Genomic DNA, 25,659 nt, shown 5'->3' with positions numbered 1-25,659 from the left:
TTTCTGGGCCGGAGCCAGGGATCTGACTGAGGCCAGCCCAGGACGGGCTGCAGACGCTGCACGGGGCTTGGGAGCCTGCAGGTCCTCTAAGAAGGGGTCCTTCTAGAACAGGTCACTAGAGTGCAGGGAAGGAAAGTTGGAGGCGGAGAGCCAGGAAGGGAGAGGAGAAGGGACAGTAAAGGCACAGGAGGTTGTGTGGCATCATGGAGAGTTCTCCAGATTTTTAAAAATTCTCAAAAAATTTATCCCCAAACCACATTTCCTTAAATATATGGATGTACAAATGTTGCCTTTTAAGTTGTGTGTGTGTGACTGGTGTGAAGGTTGGAAGGTGTGCTTCAAAGCACATCGTGTAACTAGAGAGCAGAGTAGGTTTCTGCTGAAGCCGTTGCTTAAAAGAGATTAAAACCATCATTTTCTGCTTCACCGTCCCAAATTTTCCCAATGCAAAATTTCTGCTGTTCCTTAAAAGATCTGTAACCCTATAGCTCTGTCAGGTCAACGTGTTGGCTTTGGGATGGTGAAAATGTTCTGGAAGTAGAGAACGGTGCCGCTTGTACAATCACGTGAATGTATTAAAGCCACTTAATGGCACTCTACTAAATTTGTGGTCTGTGAATTATATCTCAGTTTTTGTTGTTGCTGCTGTTTTTTGGTGGGGAGAGACACGTCTGGATGTAAAGTCATGGTAAGAAGCTTGGGAGGGAGAAGTGGGTTTGAAGGCATAAAGCTGTGAACATCTGTTTGAGCCTTGGGACAGCTGGTCCATCTGGAAAGTGGTGAATCCTCACTTCTGTGGCTCCTGGGTCAGGCGCTGTATGGGTGCGTGAATCACAGCCACGATCCCGAAGGTGGAGGAGAAGGGTCCATGTGTTCAGTCAAAGGATGCTCAACAGGCACCAGGCCTGGAGCCCAGGACAGAGCCAGGGGCATCTGACACTGCTCCTGAGTGGCCATTCCAGCCCTTTCCCCGAATTCCCCTAAAAAGCACCTTAGTGTGTGTGTCACAGAGACAGAGCACACGCACATCACACAGACCCCGCTGTAGATTTCTCCTGGGCCAGAAGCAATTGATAACCTTTGTTGTCTGAAACCTGCCGCCCACGCGCTCATCCTGCTTGCGTTCTACCAGCGTGCACCAGTCCCTGGGCTCACGTCAGGCCTGTCTGTCAAAGTCCTCGTCAGCCACATTCAGTGTTACCATTTCCCTCTGCTTGTCTCTCCCCTGCGAGTGTCCATCACCATGTCAGGCTGGAGAAGGACGTAGCTCCTACAGGGAACGGCTTCCTGTAAAAGAAAGAGCAGGAGGGAGAGGGGTGACGACCACTTTGGTCATTCTTCCCAGTTCCCACTGGGCTGTCTGTCACCTGGTGAATGCTTGGGGAGCCTTCCGTATGTATTATCTGGTTTCCATGAGGTATAATAGCCGGGCCCAGGAAGCAAGCCAATTTAGTACCCTCCCGGCACACCTGGCCCCAGTAACCTGTGGGGACCTTATGGACCTCAAAGTCATTGTGTTCCTGCCCCCACTTGCCAGGCCAGGGGGAGTCAGACAGGTCCCTCCCTGATACGGACTCAACTGGCCTTGGGTTTCCTGGGTTGATGCTTTCTTTGCTTTGCTTTGCTTTTTTTTTTTTTTTAACATTTATTTATTTATGTATCCTTAGTTTTAGGCAGACACATTATTTTGTTTTTATGTGGTGCTGAGGATCGAACCCAGTGCCTCATGCATGCTAGGCGAGCGCTCTACCACTGAGCCACAACCCCAGCCGTGGGTTGATGCTTTCTTTATAAAATTCTTCCTTCCATCATGGAGGTGTTTTGAAGATTCGTGGCTTCATCCAAGCCATATCATTTCTGTACTTTCCCTCCAACCTTTCCAACATGCAGATGGCGGCCTCCTTGACCCTGATGGAGTCTTAACTCTTCAGACCCTGAGCCTTAACTCTCCTCTCCCGGCACCCCCTGCTGACATGGGGCTACGGACAGAATGATGGTCTCATGTTGTCTCCGACCCCAAAGGCCATTTCAGACCTCGCTGAGTCTGTCTGGACTGTTCACCTGGTCTACAGAGTCCTCCTTGCCCCTTGTGTGACCCCCACCTACTAATTCCAAGAAAGGTGGTGAGAAGGAGGCTTTCCTGCCAAGACCTGCAAGACCCCCTGGGGACTACAGGGGACTTGGCCCTTTTGTCTGTGGCTTTCTTTTGTTTTACTGAGACAGGCAGATTCAGAGATGATGATTTTCATTGGTTTTAGTTAGCTTTTCCATTGCTGAGATTAAATCACTTTGAAGAGGAAAGGTGTATTTTGGTTCACATAGTATTTGGGCTCCATAGCTCTGGGCCAAAGCTGAGGCAAAACATCATGGCGGAAGAGTGTGTCGGAAGAAAGCAGCTCAGGACCTAGCAACCAGGAAGCAAAGAGAGAGAGAGAGAGAGAGATCTTCCCAACCAGGGACAAATATAAACCCCAAATTGTCTTGCCCCCAGGGACCCACCTCCTCCAACCACACCCCACCTACCTGCAGTTACCTCCTCGTTAATCCATATCAGTAGATTGATCTACTGATCAGGTTCCAACTCTCATAATCCAATCATTTTACCTCTGAACATTCTTGTATTGTCACACATGAACTTTTGGGGGATACCTCCTATCCAAAGAGTAACTATATCAGAATCATACTGTTTTTGACCAGAAAGAAACAGTGGCTCAAAAATGCTTCATTAACCTTATCCAGAGTACTTGAGGCAGCAAGTGGCCAAGGGTTGGGATAACCAGAGGAGTTCTTACAACACCTTGCTGTGTCCATTTAAAAAATTCTCTACCTGTTTAACATTTGAAAGCTCAGCCATATTAAACATCTTTTAAAATTCAGAAGTAGCTCATAAGATCAAATTTGACATCCCCTGCAATAATCATAGGAAGAGGCCTCACTATGTTCTTGTAGTTTCATGATCAGAATTGACTGAGTATATCGTCCACCATCTGACTTCAGAGAATTAGGGCCAGTTTTGTATGTGGCTGTGTAAAGCACCATACCACTGTGAGCATTACTGAAATGTTTTTAAATGTTTAAACATTTTTGGAGGTGACAATACAAGTAGCTTATGGTATTTCTTATGATTATTTTAGAAGTGCATTTGGCGATTCACTTTTTGTCTTATCCAGAAAGAACTTGTGCGTAATGTCTACCCAATGTCAATTTTTCTTTTCAGGTGACCTTCCAGGTCACTCCTCCATGCACCAGTGACAGGCATTACCAGCATCTTGGGCGGTGCTGCAACAGATGTGAACCAGGTATGCCAGCTTCTGGTACATCCCAGCATCTGCCAAAGTGGGTGCTTTTGCTGTTTTCCGTTTTGTTTTGTCTTTCCACCAGATGAAAAAAGGACTTGGATAGACTTTCTTCAATAGATAAAATCTCCTTAAAAAAAAAAAAACTTTCAAAAACTGGTACTCAATTTATGCTGAAACACAATTTTCCAAAACACTTTTTCTTGAGACAGTAAGGTTGACAAGACCATATTTTAGCACTTTATGAGAAAATAATTTTAAATTGTTTTCACAGAAATTTTGTTGGGAATGACCGTACTGGAATTGTCAGTACTGAATCAACCAATCCTTGTCGGACCTTCTCCCATTTACCTGTCGAGGGGCAGTCAGGGACTCGATGCCATCTTCCCAACTGATCCGTCAGAGTGCAGCCAAGCCTTTCTACGCTCCCAAGGAGTCCCAGGCCACTGGGCCCTCCCTCTTTCATTGTTTTGGGGAGAGGTGGGAAGTTACATCACATTATAACAAGACCCTGTGGGTGTTTCAGCTTCAGATATTCCCCGGATGTGCATACCCAAGGCCCAGTGATTTTTAAGAGTGGGTTCACATGCATGGGGTTGGTCAAACTGAGTTAACCATGAGCCCACAAGACGTCAACCACCCAGAGGGGAGTTGAAGATGGGAGCAGGGAGGGGATAACCAAGTTCCTTTTGCTTATACACTGTATTCCAAGTGGGTTCCAGCAACCCTTCGAGTTTTTAGAGCCCCGTTTAAAGCTTTAGTTGTACTCATAGGCAGAGTTATGGGATGCAACATGTGACTCGTCTTACCTTTACATGAGTAAGGGACTGCCGTGACCACAGCAAACCCAGGAGGGGACCCACGGAGGCATAGCAAACTTGGGACAGGTGTTTGAGCAGAGCTCCAGCTCGTGGTGCAGTGTAGCCTCATCCCAAGTGCAGCATTATCTCAGGGGTCATCTTGGGATCATGATCATTTAGATTACACCAATAGATTAATGCTCTATTTATTTATTTGGTGTTGGTGGCCACACACATGCTAGGTACATGCTCTTTTCTTGAGCTGCATACACCCCTGGCCAATGTGTTCTTTTGTTTTCGTTTTGGTCGACGTGTTTGGGGATGTTGTTTTGTGTTGGGCTTTGGTTGTTGTTTTTGATTGGTGCATTTTTCCTCCTTCCAACTTAAGGAAAGTACATGTCTTCCAAATGCACTACTACCTCTGACAGTGTGTGTCTGCCTTGTGGCCCGGATGAATATTTGGATACCTGGAACGAGGAAGATAAATGCTTGCTGCATAAGGTTTGCGATACAGGTGGGTTCGTCACATGGGTATGTCTGTGGCAAGTGTGGAAACCCAGTGTTCACCTCTGTCCTTCAAGTCTCCTCTTCTATATAAGCTTTTTAAGATAGAGCCAATGCTATTTCTTTTGAAGGGCACAGGAAGAAGTTATGACCGTGGACCCCCAGGAAGACGGGTTTTAGATTTCCAAAGCCCTGGGCTAAAGCTCTTCATTGGGAACCCTCGTGTTTAGGAATATGTTTATGCTGCACTTAATCATGCACACATTTTACAGGGGACAAAATGTTTTCACGATATTCCCACGGTTGAACCACTGGATTCTCCCTAACCCCTATGAACCCTGTAAGGTAGCCATGCCTGTCTCATTTTAAAAATGGGGAAACTGAGGCTCAGGTTGAATGACTTCTCCAAACTTAACAGATGAGAAGCAGGACTCAAAAACCGTGTTTGGACTCATAAACCTTTTTCCTACATCATAAATGTTTGATTAGCTCTGGAGCTTGATCTCCTTACCATGCAACTTTGATTTTTTTTGCCTCCTTTTTAAAAAAAAGTTATAATTTGTAATAATCAGGATCAAACTATGTCTCCCGGGTCTCCTAACCTAAAGGGCCTCTTTTTCTAGTCTGTTTTCATGTGAAGAATCCGTGATTCTCTATTCCCCATGGAGCTTCCAGTCTGGATTTGGCTGCTTACACCCCCTCAATGCCATTTAACCTCCTCTTCTGTCCCCCATGTCCCCTGTAAATTGGCTGCTAGATCTAGAGGTAGATCAGATTCTGATTTGCTTTTTCTTTTGTTGGCAAAACCCTTTCATACTTGGTATAGTTCATGTTTATAATATGATACCGGAATCACAAAACGGCACTTCTCTCTCCTTTTGTGACATTGCCAGCTGCTGCGGAACCTGGCCTAGATCCCTTTTCATCAGGAGCTGCAGAAAGGTGGCGTTCTAATTCTGTCCTCCCTTCTTCCTTTATTCATTTCCTTCTCCGTTTTCCTCATCGACTATTTGTTAGTACAGTACATTTAGGAAAGGTGGAACACGTGCATGTAACTTCTTATCACTTTTCAGAATGATGAGTCCATCATCCAGCTTTCTTCCAGGGATTCGTGTTAATATTATGAACTTGTGAATTTAAACATAGTTGAGGTGTTTCACTCCATTGCAGTCACTGTTGATTTTGGTGGGGCTCAAAGTACCCCACCTCTTTGAGGTGGCCCTCTGTTTTCTGGTACAACTCCAGGCATGGTCAAGGGATCTGTTGATACAAGGCTTACCTTGGACATTTCCTGCCAGAGCTGTGAACAGTCATTTCTCCAAGGATTCCTGATTGTTTTTAGTGCAACATTTTATTTAGTGACTTCAGGGCAGTTGCTAGGAATCCATTGCTACTGAGTTAATTCTTGTTTACAGTTTCCCCTTGCCATTGGAAAAAAAATTTTTTAACAGTACTTTTAAAAACCATAATTTTTCTAATGTGCTAGAGACAGCTGTCGCACTTGGGGTTGGAGAAGGTACATGGAAACTCCACTGAGCAGAAGCATCTGATCAAGTCTTTTATTTCCCACTGCTTAGTAATGACCTTGACTCACTGCTGTCTCCTGGAAATACAGATTCATTCTGTCTACTGCCAAAATTGATTAAAACCTAAAACTGGGTGCATGAAAATATTTTAATATATTTCAAAATTATTCACCACCCCACAGATTTACATTTTTACAGTTGAGTACAATACTGGGAGTACTTAGAATTTTCCAGTGAGGTGGTATGTGTCCATATATGTTCTCATGTATTATGTACATGTTTCTGCATATTGGCCTTGGTACTGCACAGTGGACCCAGGCTTGGCAAGTGGGCACAGAAGGCAATGAGAACTTCTCTGGATTCACCACACTTAGGTCTAAAAAGAATGGAAACACAGTGTCCCCTACTTGCTCGTATAACTTGAGACAAGGAATGGTTTGTTCATCTCTTTTTCCCTGGGAATTCCTATATGTATTCAGGAATATAAGGTACAAAGGCCATTTGAAAGAATCCAAGTGAGTGGAGTCATATAGGGGTTCCAGGTATGTTTTAAATAATGTTATATCTTTTTTTTTTTTTGTGTGTGTGTGTGTGTGTGTGTGCGCGCGCGCACACACGTGCGTGGTACATTGAGTCTCTAGTCAAAGCAGTTATGACCTACAGTCACCATAAACACTGAATGGGTAATCCTGAAACACTGCCCCTGGGGGAAGTATAGGGTTGGGTCCCTGAAACCCACTTTCATCCACTGACCGACGTGCAACCTGGCTTTATGTGTGTCGCTGTTTATTTGATGTGTTGTTGACCGTTAGCATTGCATTCATGGCCAACAGCACAACGCATGCCACACGGTTATCCAACACATGTGTCTTCTCTGTCAGGTCCGCCACAGCCTTCTGGCACTCAGGAACACTAGACCGAACTTCAGCACTACCTGGGGCCATGTTAAACAGGGAAATCACCAACGAAAAGCACACAAAAATGGGTAAAACGTGGCAGACTGAAAACAGAGAGACTCTCTTTTCCAGTGTGAGAGCTGCCATGAGAAGGCTGGGCACCCTCCTCTGACCTCTGCTGGGAACCTGTGTGTGGAGTGACTCAGAGATTTACATGGTTCTGCGCACATCCACAGATTACTGCAGAAGTGCTGAGTATTGATTTGGGGGTTACAAATACATTTTAGCAAATAGGTGAATTCACAAGTACAAATCTATAAAGAAGATTAGTGTGTGTGTGTGTAGGTGTGTGCGTGAGTTTATAACAGATAAATTCCCATGTAACTGTATTCCAGAAAAACTGGAAGGGGCCAGGAGATATGGAGTAAAAAGACAAGCACTTTTTGTGTTGTGGAAAAAAAAAAGAGGAAAATGTGTTGGCTTCCTTTGGGATCAAGACTATTCCCAAGTATGCCTTCCCACCTGCCTCTGTACTTTCTCCACTTACCTAACCCCCTTTAGGAACTCAGGATGAGTCCTGAATCTCTAGGAACCCTGTTTTCTTGGGTGCAGACTAGCCTTGCTATTAATAATATTGATGATTTTTTTTAAAAAAAATTTTATACAAATGGAGCACAACTTTTCATTTCTCTGGTTGTACCTGACCTAGAGTCACCCTTCGTGCAATCACACCCGTACATAGGGTAGGAAGGTCCGTCTCATTCCACCAATATTGATGATATTCGAGTGCACTAAAAATCAAGACGCTGTGCTCAATCTTGCTAGGAGTCCTAAATCTTGCTACTCACATGAAAACTGACTTTTTAGACAGCTCACAAAACTGGTGGTTATTAGGGAGAGGAAAAGGGGGGGGGGAACCTGCTGGCACACAGGAAGTGCGAGGAGGAACTGGGGACTTCCTTAAACCGTGTCCTGATGAATCACTGTAAGCCAGCCAGGCGGCCTGCTGGGGTGGCTCCGGCTGGGTGACAGCGGGGTGACAGGGGCGGCGTCAGAGCCTTCCTGCGCTGGGGTGGGGGTGGGGGGGCGCTGCTGACCTGTCTCTTGTCTCCCACAGGCAAGGCCCTGGTGGCGCTTGGGGGCTGCTGACCTGTCTCTTGTCTCCCGCAGGCAAGGCCCTGGTGGCGGTGGACCCCGGCAACCGCACGGCCCCGCGGCGCTGCGCCTGCACCGCCGGGTACCACTGGAGCCAGGACTGCGAGTGCTGCCGCCGCAACGCCGAGTGCGCGCCGGGCTTCGGCGCCCAGCACCCCTGTACGGTGGCAGAGCGCGCGCACCGCTACACCGGGCAAAGGGAGCCCCAGACAGCTCTAACACCTGTCACTAAGGCTCCAGGGGGCCAGGGGAACCGAGGAGCGGGAAGGGGGGCGGGGCTTTGATTTTCCAGGAGCTGTAGGCGCGGGCGAGACCTGGGAATGGATCCCCAGCTAGGGTTCCCCAGAGAGAATGTGAGCAGCCACTGTGTCACTCGGGTTTGTCCCACAAAGGGACAAACAGGATAGCACAGGGATCCTCCAACATTTTTTTTTTTTTTAATTGTGCACATCCTTAGAAGAAATTTAAAACAAACATGCTCCTCTGGGCACGTTTTGAAGTTGACATCTGCAATTTTTGTTACAAATTTCAAGAATGACTTATGGAATTACAACTGCAATAATGCTTTTTTAAAATATTTATTTATTTATTAGCTATTGGCGGACACAACATCTTTGTTGGTATGTGGTGCTGAGGATCGAACCCGGGCCGCTCGCATGCCAGGCGAGCGTGCTACCTCTTGAGCCACATCCCCAGCCCCAATGCAATAATGCTTTTTAAAACAGTCCTTGGAATGTAAACAAAATAGCAGTTTGATACCCACCATCATCCAATTAAACAGGCACTAGTCTACTTAACTGTTGGGGATTTAAAAGCTCCTTTCTTTCCTTGGTAGCCAGGCCACCTTCCCTACAGAATTTTATCCTAGTATATTTTTGTGCTTGGAGGGCGTACACTAATCACCCTATTACATTCCTTTACACTAAAAAATTGGTGCATATTTTAAAATATCAATTTAAAAAAATTATTGGGATAAGCTTCTCAGTATTAAAGACATTCCCTCCACCGAAGACTGATTGTCACCACATTTATTATTATCCAATTAGTCAAGAATGAATATGTTTTGCTACGTTATAATCATGAAAGTAAAAGCTTTTTGCTGGGAGCAGTGGCACCCACCTGTAATCGCAGTGACTGAGGCCATAGGATCTGAAGTTCAAGGCCAGCCTCAGCAATTTAGCAATTTATTTTCTCAAAATAAAAAAAAAACGAAAAGGTCTGGGATATAGCTCAATGGTAAAGCACAGCTGGGTTAAACTCTTAGTATATGCATATTTAAAAAAAGGCAAAAGCTTTTGAACTTCACCAGTGGGCTTTTTTCCCAATTATATATTCACAGTTGAATATTACTTACTTATTGCTAAAATGTAACAGAATTGAACATCAATTCTGTTTCCACTTTTTGTTGTTTTAGAAAGAAGAAAGACTTATGTTATAGGAGTGTCCACTATCACAAAGTGACATGACCTAAGTTATCCTTAATGATCTATCATTTGAGAACTCAATTGTGTCCTTCACCTTTGTTTAAAGTAAAGAAATAGAGATCCTTTAGACTTATAAAAGTATTTCTTAGAATCATTTGCTTTCCTTGTTTCCAGGAAACATAACAAAGTAGTTTTTTCAAGATGTAACAGATGATTATTTATGACTGTTCATCTGTAACTCAGAGGCACTTTTTTAAAAACCAAAATACTTGCTGGATGCAGAGGTGCACACCCATAATCCCAGAGGCTCCAGAGGCTGAAGTAGGAGGATCAAAATGTCAAAGCCAGCCTCAGCAATTTAACAAGACCCTAAGCAAATTAGCAAGACCCTGTCTCAAAATAAAAAATAAAAAAGGGCTTATCACTGAGTTCAGCTGGCACAGTCAGCCCTTATTTCAAATACATTGACTAACCCACATATACTTTCTCTTAGAAACAGCCTAATTTTTAAGTTATTAAAATATACCTTCCTATCACAGCTAGATCCTTCTAAATTCTGATTCTCAGAAGAAGCCCAGAGCCTTTGCACAAGTTTGTCACCTGCCTGAAACAGGTGCTGCCACCTGCAGGTTCCTGGTCCACGTTGTCTGCCTTTCACCTTTGGGAATAATGTATATTTGACAGTAGAAAATAGAGGGACCAAAGTGGTTGAGTGAAAATTTCCTTTCTGCCCCACCTTGCACACATTTAAATTCAGAACGGCTCAACCTGGTCCCCAATTCCCCATTTGTATGGCCATATTTTTGTTCTGAATAGATAGGGAAAGTCAGATGCTGGACGGGCTACAGAAAAATTTTCCATCACCAGTATTTTTACTTGTTGCTCTGTCCAACATGTCTGAAGCTTGGCACCAGGCAGGATTTGGTGATAGATGAAAAGCATACATTCCTTTGTAGGTAGGAGAAGCATGATTGCAAGAGGGAGAAGGAAAGAGCAGTCTGCAGGATGCTTCTGGCCTGTCAGTCTTACCAAGTCCAGTGTGTGGGAATTAATACCCTCAAAACTTTATATTCCTGGAAATGCCTTGGGAACCCTCTTTGTTTTTGAGGGATTCTCAGAATCTTCTAGATTGTATTTATCTTTTAATTTGAATTAGTTCACATTTGAATTAATGTGACCTACTAGATGTTAACTGGCCTTTGTTGAATCAATATCAAGGCAAATTATATTGCCAAACCCAGGCACAGGTGCTTTGCTTACTGAGCCAAATTGCAGAAGTTAAGAATGTACTTTCTATTTGACTTTGTACAAAGAAAGTTTAATTCCTTATTTTTCACATTATATTCATGAAAATAAATCACAGAAGTGCTACTAATTTCAAGAGTAATTTGTGGTTTTGGTACCACCAGTTGCCCGATTATGATTTATAGTAGCCACCAAAGGGTCGTCTCGTCATGTGCCAATTGCAGTAAAGGTAATTGAGGAAATCTGAGGCACTTCTCATTTTAATAATGCAGTTTATGAGGACTATGAGTGAGTCAAGTCAAGTTTACTAACAAGGATCCACACCTGCTTTGAGCTCTGTGGATTAAGGAGGGGTCCAAATCCCTCCCACCATTTAAATAACGTTTTATTGGAAATTAGCAATATCCATTTGCTTTACGTCTTGTCTATGATTGATTGCTTTTGTGCTGTGAGTAGGTGCAGCAGAGACCACAAGGGCTCCACTGTGCAGCCCTTTGCAGCAAAAGATGGACACCAAACTTTTGTTTTAAAAGAAAGAGACCCACAGGGTTTTGTTTTGTTTTGTTTTAGAAACCTTTTTTGACACTTCAATAATATTTGAACGTGTGAGATTAAGCTTACAAGAAGGGATCAGAACAATAAATTTCCCTTAAAAGCAGTAATAGAATTGACATCCCCTGCAGAAGAAGGCTGGGTTAGCCATCTGTCAAAGCAGAAAGGGGATAGCAGAGGTGCCTGCCTAAAACAGAGCCAGATGGCAAAAACAGGAGACACAGGCTCCCAGGCCAGGAAACAGCACGGGGTGCTCAGGATGGTCTTCTGAGCAGTAGAGGCTCAGGAGCAGAGTCGCCTGGACCTGGACTTCAGATAGTGGCAGTACTGACCCCTGCCTTTCTGAACACAATTCTGCAGCTCACCCCTGATATCAGAACTGCTTCCCAGGCCCAAGGAAGGGGCTTGGGGGGAGGAGGAGTTAGAGCCATTAGACACCCGTGGCAAGGCCTAGAGGGGGAGAGGGGAGCAGGGAGCAACGGCTCTTCTGGAACATCTGACTGGTCTCTAAGTGTCCTTGCTTGTTTCTGTTGGTTTTTGTGACAGTGCAGCTCAACATGGACACGGTGTGCAAGCCTTGCCACGTAGGCTACTTCTCAGATGCCTTTTCTTCCACGGACAAATGCAAACCCTGGACCAAGTAAGTGACCACAAAGGGACCAAAGGAATTTTTAAGTTTTCAACAATCCAACCTCCACTGTCTTGTCAATTCAGTGTGGGAAAAATAAACCAGTCAAGCCAATTCTTCATCCGGGTGTATATGGGCACTTCATGCCAGTTTTTAGATTCAATAGTCAGTAACTTAGAGTTGCAGTTTCTTTTTTCCTTTTTCTAAATTTGTTTGGTTGAAAATGATTTATAATTTTATAACTTGTGTTTGTGTGTGTGGTGCTGGGAGTTGAACCCAGGGCCTCCAGCATACTCTGCAGGCATTCAAGTGAGCCTCGCCTCCAGCCCGATTCATGACATTTATTATCATTCACTTACCACCACTGCTCTTCCAAACTTCCCAATGTCATCATGGTTTACTCATCCAGAAACTTGTGGGTATGTGTTGTGTGTATGCGTATAGAAACTTTCTAGCTATATAAATGTTTGCACCTTGAGTTTTTTCACTTATTTTTTTAAGCACTTTCTATATTTATTCACAGTATGTGTGTGTGTGTGTGTGTGTGTGTGTGTGTCTTTATAGCTAAATAGTATTTCTTTCTTGCTCTTTTTTTGGGGGTACCAGGAATTAAATATTGAATCCGGGGGTGCTTAACCACTGAGCCACATCCCCAGCCCTTTTTATATTTTGTTTTGACACAGGGCCTCACCAAGTTGCTCAGGGCCTTGCTAAGTTGCTGAGGCTAGCTTTGAACTCATGATCCTCCTACCTCAGCCTCCTTAGACACTGATTTACAGGAGTGCACCACCATGCCCAGCTCTGAATAGTGTTTCATCGTAGAAATGTACCATAATTTGTTTAATAAATAGAGAATTTCAGTAGGGACTGAGAGGGATTTGCACTGTTCTTAGTCTCTTACAGTAATAACTAATTTTGTAATGAGTAATCCCATAAATAGTTTAAGAATCTCCTATCCAATGCTTGGGGCCAGAATTATTTCTGATTTCAGCTATAAATATCTACATAATGAGTTTGTCTTGGGGAAGGGATCCAAGTCTAAACACAAACTTCATTTATGTTTGATATGTACCTTATACATATAGCCTGGAGGTAATATTTTGCAATATTTTCAATTATTTTTGTGAGTAAACCTAAATTTAGTGGTTTGGGATTTTCTCATTGTGGTGTCATATCAGTGCTCAAAAAATTTTAGATTTTCAAGCAGTTCAGACGTTAGGGATGCTCAATCTGTATGTTTAGTGGCACCCTTTTGTGAGTCTGTCTGTAGTGGAATTTCTGGGTCCTGGGTCATTGCATACTTGTTGTTGAATACTAATAATCAATGTAGTGATTCTTTCACTTTCTCATATATTCTGATTAAATGTTAATTTTCTGATCCTTTTATCCAAGTTTTAGGTTGAAAAGTGTTTTTCAACTTCAAAAGAGTATTCGTCTAACGTTTATCACTGAGCCACAGGAATTGAAGCATTGGGTTGTACTTTATTGGAGCCCCATCTACTGCAGTAGATTGTTTGGTGTTTTAAACAAGAATATTAAACTAAAGCACTTGACTGCTTTTCCCTCCACAGCTGTACCATCCTTGGAAAGATAGAGGAATATCCCGGAACAGAGAAATCAGACGTGGTTTGCAGTTCTTCCCTGCCATCTAGAAAACCACCGAAGGGTATGCTTGACGGAGTCGGTGGGAGGGTAGACGTGCCCAGCATGGTCAGCTGCCTCGCTCTCTCCAGAACCACAGGCTGCACGTGCAGGGGTTCAGCTGTCCCTTTTCATTTCATCCTGACCATGGTCAGCTCAATATTTCATTTGTATCAGTATTTCAATTCCAGACATGTTGATTTTTATTCGATTGATTGATGGATTGCAGTGCTGAGACCGAACCCAGGGCTTTGTGCATACTACGCTACTTGATCATTTTTTTTTACAATGGAATAACTGATAATGTTTTAATGTACAAAGAAAAGAAAAGAAAAAGCTGAAAACATAAATGAAAATGTCCAGAGATGGAAGGGTGGTGGTGGTCAGAGTGAGAGTATCCATGGGGAAACTGGTCATCAACCAGAGGAAACAATTTGTGAGAATCCAGCCATCATTATTTGTGGAACATTATTTGTGGAACCCATCAATCTTATACAATTTTAAAGACAGACAGAAAGATGCTGGTTACTCTGGGTGAGTGGGTCAGTGTGCCAGTGGGTCTGCACACTGAAGAGACGGCAGAAGTGGCAAGCAGACCTTTCTACTAAATCAAGAGAATGCCAGCCACAGGGCAATAGAGCTAACAGGTTGTGGCCAAGAAAATGAGAGGTCTAGATTTGACATCCTAGGGAACAGGAGCAGAAGGGCACTGAAGCATCTGGACATGGAGTTACACACTCACAGAAGAGATTTTTTAAAAAGACCATTTTGAAAATAGCATGACAATAACTGAGGGAACTAAAGGTTATTCTGAAATGAGAGAAGGAAAGGAAAGGTCATGTCCAGGAAACCAAAGGTGTGGAATATAGAGGTGCTAGCAATGAGGCAATGGAGGAGGGAGGAATGAAGGAAGTGGAGGCATCCACATTGTGTCATAGACGAAATAACAGAAATGCTTCCCAAAGGGGCCGTTGTGTTCCATAGCCAGCAAAACCCTGGTGCCATGTTGGTATTTGGACAGCAGTGTGATGAGGTCTTCCAGCTGGTCAGTGAGGGGTTCTGGAGGCAAGCAGAGGTGAAGCAGGATCGTGGGTGCATGTGACTAGAGTTGTTCTTAAGAACGTAATCATGGAGACATAATGATGCGCTGGGGTGGCCTCCAGTGCGGTGAAGCCAGACCAGCAGGGTGGGCGAGGTGGCGAGCCAACCCTTCAGACCGTGAGTGCTCCCTGGCAAATGCAGTCCGGGGTGGGGAGCTTCCTACTTCTGATATCCCAGACCCACATCTTTGATCCTGGGATTAGATTTCTAAGGTTTTGATTTTAAATGTAAAAAAATTAACATAATCTTTAATGCCACATTTCTCATTTTCTTCCAATACAGAACCACGGATTTACTTGCCCAGTTTAATTATTCTGCTTCTCTTCATATCTGTGGCCTTAATTGCCATCGTCGTCTTTGGCATTTACCATAGGAAAAAAGGGAAAGCGCTAACAGGTATTGTGTCTATGCTGGTGCTTCAGAGATAGTCTTCAAGGAAATAGATACAGTTCTAGGCAAATGCTTTGGAATAGGAGTACATTGTGCGCTGTCTATGGGACCTGCTTAAATAAGTGCCTTGAGATGACTGTACTTAAAGGCAAAACACCCTTTGTATCTTAGTCATTGTTCTCTAGCAAAATAAAATAAAAGCAAAACAAGAAGCCAACATTGTGCCGATTTGTATAAACGCTAACAAGAATATCCCATCAGGAAACTGATGACTTGTGAGCTTGTGTCTAAGCTGTGGAGCATGCAGCAGCACATATGCAGGGGGTTGCTTGCTTTTATCCTGGAATGTATCCATTTTCCACGTACCCATGTGAAACAGAATGTGCAGATAAATGGCAGGTGAGATTTTGATTAGGGTTGTTATCTTGAAATGTGAATCTAAAATTATGAAAATTACTTACCTTACATTTAGTCAAAATGAGGGGCTCATTCTTAGGATGGAAAATCAAGTGTTAATTTGGATGGTATCTTTAAACATCACATCGTATTTGGCTTTTATTCGACAAAACTCAAAGAACCATTTTTATTCAAGGACTCATGGCTCCCCTAGATTTGCTAAAGATACTTCTTAGTACTTCACTGCTCAAATCATTCTCTTCTGGAGCACCTGACATTCCCCCTTCCTCTCCATTCCCGGTGCTCACCTGTTTACCTCTTCCGCTTCTGCTCTCGGTGAACTTCGTGGATCCCTGTATGTCTTGCTATTTTTATTACTATTTGCATTGCCTAATATAACACCGGCAATGCCTAATATAACATCTGGCAAAGCCAGATGGGAATTGAAGATGCCACTGTTAAGCAGAGAGCAGTGTTTGAGTGGGGCCCACCTTTTTAAAGAGGCCATTCATTACTGAGGGAATTAAAGGTTATTGTCAAAAAGAGAGGAGAGGAAAGGCCAGAGTCCAGGGAAACCAAGGGTTCAGGGTATAAAGGTTTTAGCAATGAAGTGATGGAGGAGAGGTGAAGGAAATGGTAGTCCACACTGTGTCATAGATAAAATAGCAGAAATGCTGCCCAGGGAGGCCTGGGAAGTGATGCAATTTTACTTCCTTGACGTCACAGCTGGGGGTTTGGATGATGAGGCCCCTTTGTTCAGATGATGAGGACCACTTGAACAGTCGTGTTGAGGCGAGAGGACAGACTTCCTGATATTTTGGTTTTTGTTGTTACTTTTAATAACATTTCCCACCCTATCTTATTGAGAAAACAATAGACCTATCAGTGACTTAGGGAATTAGGATTCTTAGCTTTGTCCTCATCCATTCATTCCACGTGTTTATTGGCCACCAAGGACTGGACTGGCGCTGGGCCTCAGTGTGGAGCGCCCCAGACCAGTGCACTCCTGGCAGAGCCAAGGCACATGTTGGGCTCCCAGAGTGAAACTGAAACCGAAATGGTAGGAGTGGAGCTCCAGGGAGAGGTGGCGGAGGGTCTGTCCAGTCTTGGGGTCAGCCCAGGCACCTCAGAGGAGGAAACAGGTGAGCTAAGACCAGAAACACCAGCTGGAATTTACTAGCCTGAAGGGAATCAAGGAGGAGCACCAGCACACCCACTGAGAGGACCGCGGAAAGGGGAGCATGGTGAGAGGGGGATGAAGGAGTCACGAAGCTGGAGCAGAAAGTTGGGGACCCGGAGCAAGATGAGCCAGATGCCACAGCCCTTCAGACCTGCTAAGAAGTTTGCTCCTTATTCTTAACCAAGGACAACACTCTTGCTTTAGTGTAGAAAACAAATTTGGGGGTGCAGTAAGAGTGGATGCATGTGCACCATCTTGGAAAGCTGTTGCTGTCCATTTTCCAGGGGAGAGACGATCATGGTGGATCTGTGCACAAGTATGATTACTTTTAGTATCCTTTGTGCTTGTCTAAAACTGAATCCTGCAAGGAAAGAACTGCAACTGTCCTTTTATTTGGGGTCATTTTATTTTGATTGAATTTCAAAATTATAGAAAAGAAAGAAGACTAATGGTGGTGATGATAGTGATAACTGACATGTGTTGGCTATTGACTGTGTGCCACATGGTTACATGCATTTTTTACATGTGCTCAGGGAATCTTCACAAAGCACTGCACGAGGCAGGCACTACTGTTTCCCCCTGTGCTGATGAGGAAACTGAGGCCCAGAGAGGTTAAATAAACTGTGCAAGGTCACATAATAGTCTACAGCATAGACGAGATAACGTGTATGCTCTGCTTAGCACCATGCGGGCACGTTTCAGGGCTCAGTAGGTATGAGATGATCAGCATCTTTATGAACTGCAGTTATCTTCCACCAAAGAACTGATGACTCTGCTTCAATTTTAATTGCTAATCTAAAATGGAATATTCATTGAGGTGGGATAAAATTTTATCTTTGTATAATATGAATTCATAGTTTTTTTAAAAAAAATTCATGGATCTGACTTTTTAGACTTTATCACTTCTATTTTATAAAAGTTAATGGCAGTGTCCTTTCCATATGCCACAGAACATATTCTGAGAAGCAAGAAGGCATAGGAAAAAAGGGGGACCCATCAGAACTCAGTGAGTCTGATGCTTAGCTCTCTAGCAGGCACCTCCCTTTTATTGTACATATATTTGAGCTCCTAAACATCTTCTTTTTACCTTACCATGCCTCAAAGTCAAAGAAAATGTGTTAAAGGAATGAGAACACCTGTAGACATCACAGTAGCTCTGGGAGCCCAGGTGCGCCCACAGGTATTTAGCAGAACACTAGTGGGCCATGGTTTGCTGTACGCAAGACAGGAAGCTCTGTTTTTAATAGGCGTAAGATGCCTTTGTAGCCTTTAAAGCAGTTCATTCGTTTATATATTTATTTAATTGTTTATTTTCTTGCATGTATGGTGCTGGGGATGGAACCCAGGGCCTGATGCTCCAGGCAAGCCCTCTACCCCTAGCCTATATGCCCCCAGCCCCAGCTGATTTATTTTTTAAGTGCTTTTACATCCAGAAATGGTCACTGAAACACTTGCAGTGGAGGATGAGTAAAGATAATATTGAACTGACTTGTGATCCTTAATAGTGAGCCACACAAACAGAAAATTATTGCTGACCTCACTTACATGTGGACTCATAAAAGAAAAGAACCAAAAGTTCCATCCAAGGAAATGGGGAGTTGTACATCAAGGATACAAAATAGCAGACAGATATGTAGGGTGAACAAGTCCAGAGAACAATATTGTATTTAGGATTTTTGTGAAATGTGTCCATATCAGCTCATGTTACACACACACCCCAAAATGGGTCACTGTGACATGATGGATAAGTTAATTGCTTCACTCTAGAAACTTTTTTTTTTTGTAAATATTTTTTAGTTGTAGTTAGACACAATACTTTCACTTTATTTATTTATTTTTATATGGTGCTAAGGATCGAACCCAGGGCCTCGTGCCGTGCTAGGGGAGCACTCTATCCCTGAGCCACAACCCCAGACCCTCGAGAAACTTTTTGAGACCTACGTTTGTCCTATAACATTATAAAAATAAAATTTGTTTTTAAAATAAAGAAATAGGAAATTATAATATGAAACCCTTATCCTTGCTTTGTTTTTCTAGCTAATTTGTGGCACTGGATCAATGATGCTTGCCGTCACATAGGTGGAAATAAGGTAAAGTTAAAGTTCGTTGGGGTCTCCCTTAGGTCCTTGGAACAGTTAGACTGATTTAACTCTGATTCATCAACCATTGAGCCCCATTGCTTATTTAGCACCTGAATACATGGTGTGCAAACCTCAAATCCCACCACTGATTCCTACTGCATAACCCAGGGCCCATCATTCTTCGTTCTAAATGCCTTTTTTTCTTTATGTTTTATTCTCCTTTTTTTTTTTTTTTTTTTTTTTTTGTACTGTGGATTGAACCCAGAGACATCTACCACTGAGCTGCATCCCTAGCCCTTTTGCATTTTATTTTGAGATTAGCCTGGATCCTGTGATCCTCCTGCCTCAGCCTCCCCAATTGCTGGGATTATAGGCATATGCCTTAGCGCCCCAGCACTCCTTTAATTTTTTTGTTTTGTTTTGTTTTGTGCTGCTGAGGATCAAACCCAAGGCACATGCTGGGCAAGCGCTCTCTACTGGACCACACTCCAGTCCTCGTTCCTCTCTGTCACCTCTGTGTATATGTTATTTTTTAGTATAAATCTTGATTGCCTAGTACAGATTCTTAGGAGGAATGAGCTACCACTTTCATTTACTTTGCAATTGTTTTGGAAATTTTTATTTTGACATAATTTCAAAATTATACAAAATAGAATATTACAACCAACGTCCACAGCCCGGATTCACAAGTGTCTTCATTTTATCACATTGCTTTATTCTTTTTCTTTCTCTGTGCATCCATATGAAAATGCACATTTTTTTTTCTTGAATCCCTGTAGAGTGAATAAAGGCAGTGTGTCCCCATATCCTTAAACACATCAGTGTGTATTTCCTAAGAACAAGGACACTCTCATATATAACCATGGTACCTTTATCAAAATCAAGGTAGTATTACAGTGGTGTAATACTATTCCCCCAGTCCGCATGGAATATTCAAATTCCATTTTGTCCTTTAGATTTATTTTCTTACGTATAAAAATCTATCAACTTTAAACCCTATGCTGACCTCTCTGGTTCTAGGATCTGGAACCCGGGATCCAGGATCCTTCTTGTCTCCCCTTTCTCATATTTAGATCTTCTATCTCTAGCAGTAGGACACCTGGTTCCACTTGTTATCAATGTGTTCACTCATTTGCTCAGTTCTAGAACACACAGAAGGTAGGTTTAGAATTACTAACCTATACCACAGCAAAGCACAGAGCTACCGACTGGAGCTTCCAGGATAGCAACCAACTACAGTATCCAGTATGATGTCATTTTTATATATTTATATTGAGGGTACAGAGTCAAAATACTGTGTTGAAACATTATGTGGGTTAGCTCTTTCCTCCCTTTTGTGTGGATATTCTATTCCTTTGAAATGCAGTAAGATCCATTCATTTCTGGTTGTGTTCCATTGTAGGATTCTCCTACACTCGATAATTTTGAATAGCACAAATAAAGTATCGCGTGGATGTGCCATCTGTACTTGTTATGGTGGAAATAATTAGTATAAACACTGTTTTCAGCAGTGTTTAGCTGAACATGTTCTAATAACTCTGGGTATCAACGCCTCTGCCTTCTGAATTTGTATCTGCAGGCGTCCTCAGGCGACAGCTGTCTCAGCGCTCCCTCGGCAGGCTCGAGTCAGTGTGAAGTGTGTGAAGGTGTCTTACTGCTGACACTGGAGAAGATAGTTCCAGAAGCTATGTGCTGTGCAGACGGAGCTGGTGTCTGTGGGGGTGCGTGTGCAGGAGGTGAGCCCTGTGCACAGGGCGAAGATGCAGGGATGTTCTCCTTGGTCAGCGAGGTGGAGGTCAAGGCGGACTCCAGCAGGCAGGTTCCTATGGAGGACGAGTACATGGACAGGCCCCCGCAGCACCCAGAGTGTTTACAGCTCCTGACCCAGCCTGGAAGCAAATCCGCACCCCCTTTCCCTGAACCCCTGGAGGTGGGGGAGAATGACAGTTTAAGCCAGTGCTTCACGGGGACCGAGAGCACAGTGGACTCAGAAAGCTGCCACTTCACGGAGCCCCCGTGCAGAACTGATTGGATTCCCGTGTCCCCCGAAAAGTACTTGCAAAAAGAGGTGGAGGGTGGCAGTTATGCCCCCTGGGCAGCCAGCTCCAGCTTGGGGGACAGCTACACAGGCTGTGGGAGCCCTCCTGGGGAGGACCAGGAGCCCCTTATGGGTTCCCTGAAACACGGACCTTTGCCCCAGTGTGCCCACGGCATGGGCCCTCCCTCTGAAGAAGTGGCTGCTGGCACAGAGTGGGGAGACAAGCCTGAAGACGGGGCTGATGTAAGGCTTCCCAGCTCAGCCAGGGGAAGCGCTGGGTCTGGAACCGCCCCCAGTGACCAGCCACCTGCCACTGGTAAGTGATTCTCCTGGTCTCCCACAGTGACCAAAAAGCCCTGTTCTTGGGCTAAGGTTTGGGGGCAATTATCAGGCCATTTAGGGAAAAGGAAATTGACATGGGGAAAATTCAGCCTGACCATTTTCTCTTAATTAGTGTTTTTCCAGAGGGGTTTTGGTTTGATGCACCTGTGTGTGGGCTTGTAGGCTGTGCCCACTGCTCTGTGGCTTCTTCTTCTACTACTGGGCTATTACGGCACCTACGAATATCCAGTACACGTTAGCATCAGCTTCTTGTGGTCAGAGTATTCTTGTGGTCTGCTGAAGGACAAAGTCAACACTGACTTCAGGACTGGCAAAATCAAGGTGTTCCTTCAGATTTATGGGGATTATTATTATTATTATTATTATTATTTTAGTTGTAGATGGACACAATGCCTTTATTTATTTTATGTGGTGTGCTGAGGATTGAACCCAGTGCCTCACATGTGCTAGGCAAGCACTCTACCACTGAGCCACAACCCCAGCCCCACCCCGATTTCTGTTTTTTGGGGGGGTTTTGTTTAAAAAGCAACTTAGGCCTCTTAAAGTTCCCCCCGGGAAGCTCTTCTAAATCTCAGGCTCTTAAAATTTCAAGAGTACAAACAAAATTGTTTAATTGATCCTCAATTAACTAATATTTATTTGAGCAGCCTTCTGGTTCTGTACCAAATGAATGATGCAGGAGAAGTGTCTTTTAATGCTTTTTAGGACCAGGCCCTTCATCACCACTACGTGTAATATGGTTATGGAACGGGAGGATGATTTACAATTTAGCATCATTATGGAAATTTATCACTGCAACACTGCTTGAGCAGGAACAAGCCACCAGTGATAACATTATGACTCTTTTTCCCGAGGGTAAAACACCATCTGTTTTATTATGTAGTTACAAAGGACTTTGCGAGGAACAGGGAGGGCTTCCTCTGGCTCTGGGAATCTTTAGCCCTATGAGGAGTCAGGGATCTCATTAAGAGTCTTCTGAAAGCTACAGACACTCTTTCCAGAAAAAAAAAAATGAATATATGGATGCATACTATTTAAGGGACTTCACAAAATCTTCCAACTCTAAGAAGAAAAAAAAAAATAGCTCATTCACAGGCCTCCGCTCTCCAGAGATGCTTTTTCTTTCAGGTCTCTTGATCTAGACTGTAAGTGGCACTAGAGCTGCCTGAGAGTTGTTTTGTAACCCTGGGGTGGCAGATCCCAGCCTAGCACAGAGGCTGCTCTGCCTCCTGGTAACAATGGCTGCAGCTCGCTTGGCCAAACAGCGGTGCTGGTGTTTCCCAAGCAGTGTGGTTTGCTGCAGCTACACAAGTGCACTGATTTAAAGATTCTGCCCTCTCAATTACCAGTCAAACTGAAAGAAGATACATTTGAGGATATTTTTAAAAGAACTGGTAGAATTTTCCTTCTGAAGACTTGAGAATATATTTTGAGGCTGTTAAGGAATCTCCATGACGAGGAATCTGGTTCTGTCATCTGTTTGCCTTGTTCTGCATCTTTTCTAGCCATCTGTTTTGGTTCTGCTGGTTCTGGAGAGACACGGAACCAGGTTTCAGGCTGTGGGGAATGAGAAGGCTGTAGCTCAGTCTGTGACAGCAGCTGGGTCCTGGCAGTACCAGAGGACAGGCCAGTTTTTCCATTGGTGACACCAGGAGATGGCATTTGCTACTGTGGGAGAAACATCATCAGTTCTTGGAAGAACAGGGATGGGCAAATTTAAAGATTCTCTCCCTCTCTCCTCTCTCCTATCTCTCTCTCTCTCTCTCTCTCTCTCTCTCTCTCTCTCTCTCTCTCTCTCTCTCTCTCATACACACACACACACAGTGTCATGAAGCCAAAAGCCAAATTGCTTGCTGTCCTGAGAAGGAGTGAACACAGTGTCCTCCTCTGCTGCTTTTATTTCTCCAGTGCTAAACATCGAGGCTCAGAGGAAAGAAATGAAAAGGGTGTCATCAACCGAGTGGTGTTAATTTGCAAAGAGTTTACTCTGCTTTTTCCATCTTCAGTTGGTGCTTGGCCACGCGCGGCATCCACGGAGAGTCTGCTGTGCTGTCACCAGCCAGTGGCCAAGTTCCTTTTTGCCTGAGAAGCAGCAGCAGCCAGACTGATTTTAGAGGCTGTGCTTTTTTCTCTCTGCAATTACGTCTACATGAACAGGCTGGTTTCTGGTCAAAATTCCACATTTCCATTCTTTTTTGTTTAATTGTTATAATTTATGTCCTATAGAATGCATGAAAGAAGATGGCGCTTGTAGGCGACATGAGAGAAGGGCCTATCCCCTTCCATCTCCCAGAGAGCCCTGGGCGCTCAAGACCCGAGCGAGGTGGCCTTTCACTGGTTTTTTTTTTTTTTTTTTTTTTGTGTGTGTGTGTGTGTGTGTGTTGTTGTTTTGTTTTTTAACACCCAGGTATTATTTTGTTTATTTGTTTGTTTAAACTTACAACCAAACTACAAGGTCACGGGTTCGTTCCCGTACGGGCCACCAAAATGCTGCAGGCTGCTCGGCCCCGGGCCGCGCGGGCTTTGTTGAGCTCCGCTCCTGCTGTCGCCGAGCACTGCCTGCTGCTTTCCTGCTGGGCGCCTCCCTGCTGGGCTGTCAGTGCACGCCGGCTTGCAATCTTGCAACCCGGCTGGGCACAAAAACACAAGCCAGTCAAACTGAAACAAAGTTTTATTTTGTGAGAGTCTGTGTGCCTCCCCTAACAAGTTGGTCCACCCACGTGTGTTCTACCTGAGCCGGGGGCCCCACTTCCCCCCGGAACACCCTCCTACCATCCTTTCCCAACCAATGGGAACTCTCCCATTACAAGAGTGACATGAGTAACCTGAGTCCCCTAACGGGCCCAGGTAAACAGCAGGAGTCCAATTACCATATGAATGTAACTTAACATAATCATAATCTCAATGGCTGGCTGGCAGTCACTAAACCCAAAGGTGCCTGTATCAATATTTTTGCTGTGGCTCCTAGCAACTAAGTGCTTTCTGATGACAATGTCTGGGGATTTCCACAGGAAATAGTGTCTCCATTGTGCCAGTATCTACAAGTGTAGACAACTTAAAAAAAATACCCAAAGTTGTTAAGGCTATTTTATTGATGCTTTAACTCTTAAGGAATAGTGAGAATCATTAGCAAAGACCAACAAAGGGGAAAATACCTACTTTTGGTTATGTCTTAAACAGCCCTGCCTTAATTTAGGTCTTCGATGATGCCCGATGCTGATAACAGGATGGTGACCTTGGTTATAAGCCCCTCAGTGGAGTTAGAATTCTTACTGTGCCACTGAAGAATGGTAACTTCATATGGAAAAAGTAGCAACTGCTTATAATTAATGTTGGCCAAAAACATTATAATTATAATTAACATTATAATCTATGGTTGGCCAACAAATTGGTATTAGCTTCTGGTTAGTCGCTGGGTTCTGCTACTTCTGAGCGGGGGAGAGTTGCTTATTTACAGGGCCCCCAGCAATTCTTGATGAACTCTGGTGACATATTTGCTTTTCTATAAAACCTTTATTGAAGGTCTCTTGAGCTACAGTGACTTGGAAAATCTTGGAATACAAGTAGGGATTGATGTTAGGGAATGAAGAAACTCAAAAAGAATCCATACGTTCCAAAGTGTGGATCCTTCCCCAGCCTGCCCCATGCACTGGTCACCGTTTTTTTTTTGGCAATGAGTCTTGGACATTTTCTAACTGAGCCTAGAGTCTATCATACAACCCAGTCTTAGTAGCCATAAGCAATCAGTAGGGATTTCTATAATCTTGTCATGCCTTGTCTTTCTGGTATCTCAAAGGTGGCTTCGTGGTATGTTCAGGGAATCAATATGGATATGCACACTCATCCCACCAGTCAGAGTAGGCAGGCAACCAAAAGCACCATAGTTCCTCATTCATTCCCAGTGGGCTCTTAGGCCCCCACTTCTTTGGTCTGCTCTTAGAGGCTGGGTGAGAAGCAGAGGATGGAAGGACTGGCAATGACCATCCTGGGCACACTGTGCTGTCCTGAGCAGAAGAGGCAGAAGCTTCCTGGTGGCCATGATGACTGGAGGGTGAACACACCTGCTCCCCCATCCTCAGTCCCATCCCTGGGCCCACCTGCTTTGGGAATGACTGTTCTTGACCATCCATTTCCATCCTAGAAGGACAGGAAAAGGTTTTCCTATCTGAATTTTCCTCCCTTCCCTTTACTGCCCCCAGCAGTGGACAGGCCTCTAGTTTTTACTTTCTTCACTCTCCTTAGAATAAATGCCATGAGCCAAGTTTTCACTTTTAGCTAAGTATTGTAAGGCAGGTACTCATTAGTCCACTGGTCCTGAATCTTTAAGTTAAAATCAGTATTTCATAATTTGCTCACTTGGTCATAATTGCTCAGCATTCATTGGTGCCAAAAGTCAATTCATTATTTCAAAATATATTTTTAGATTTGTCCACTGTATACACCTTGTTTAATTTAGTGCCACCT

At 43.9% G+C, this 25,659-nt stretch overlaps 1 protein-coding gene across 1 annotated transcript in view; it reads left to right on the top strand.

The window, feature by feature from the left end:
- Tnfrsf11a (TNF receptor superfamily member 11a) overlaps nt 1-25,659 on the top strand; it is a 51,687-nt gene that overhangs the window by 18,339 nt on the left and 7,689 nt on the right. Inside the window, exons 2-9 of the mRNA XM_026404629.2 lie at nt 3,218-3,299; nt 4,485-4,610; nt 8,193-8,336; nt 11,945-12,038; nt 13,598-13,692; nt 15,051-15,164; nt 18,772-18,824; nt 20,395-21,169. Coding sequence (XP_026260414.2) covers nt 3,218-3,299; nt 4,485-4,610; nt 8,193-8,336; nt 11,945-12,038; nt 13,598-13,692; nt 15,051-15,164; nt 18,772-18,824; nt 20,395-21,169 — 1,483 coding nt within the window. The remainder of the gene's footprint in view (nt 1-3,217; nt 3,300-4,484; nt 4,611-8,192; nt 8,337-11,944; nt 12,039-13,597; nt 13,693-15,050; nt 15,165-18,771; nt 18,825-20,394; nt 21,170-25,659) is intronic.

Source organism: Urocitellus parryii, chromosome 13 (assembly GCF_045843805.1).
Source record: "Urocitellus parryii isolate mUroPar1 chromosome 13, mUroPar1.hap1, whole genome shotgun sequence".
NCBI classification, from domain to species: Eukaryota; Metazoa; Chordata; class Mammalia; order Rodentia; family Sciuridae; genus Urocitellus; species Urocitellus parryii.
The sequence above is the reverse complement of the archived record's forward strand: the minus strand, read 5'-3'. Positions and strand labels throughout refer to the sequence as shown.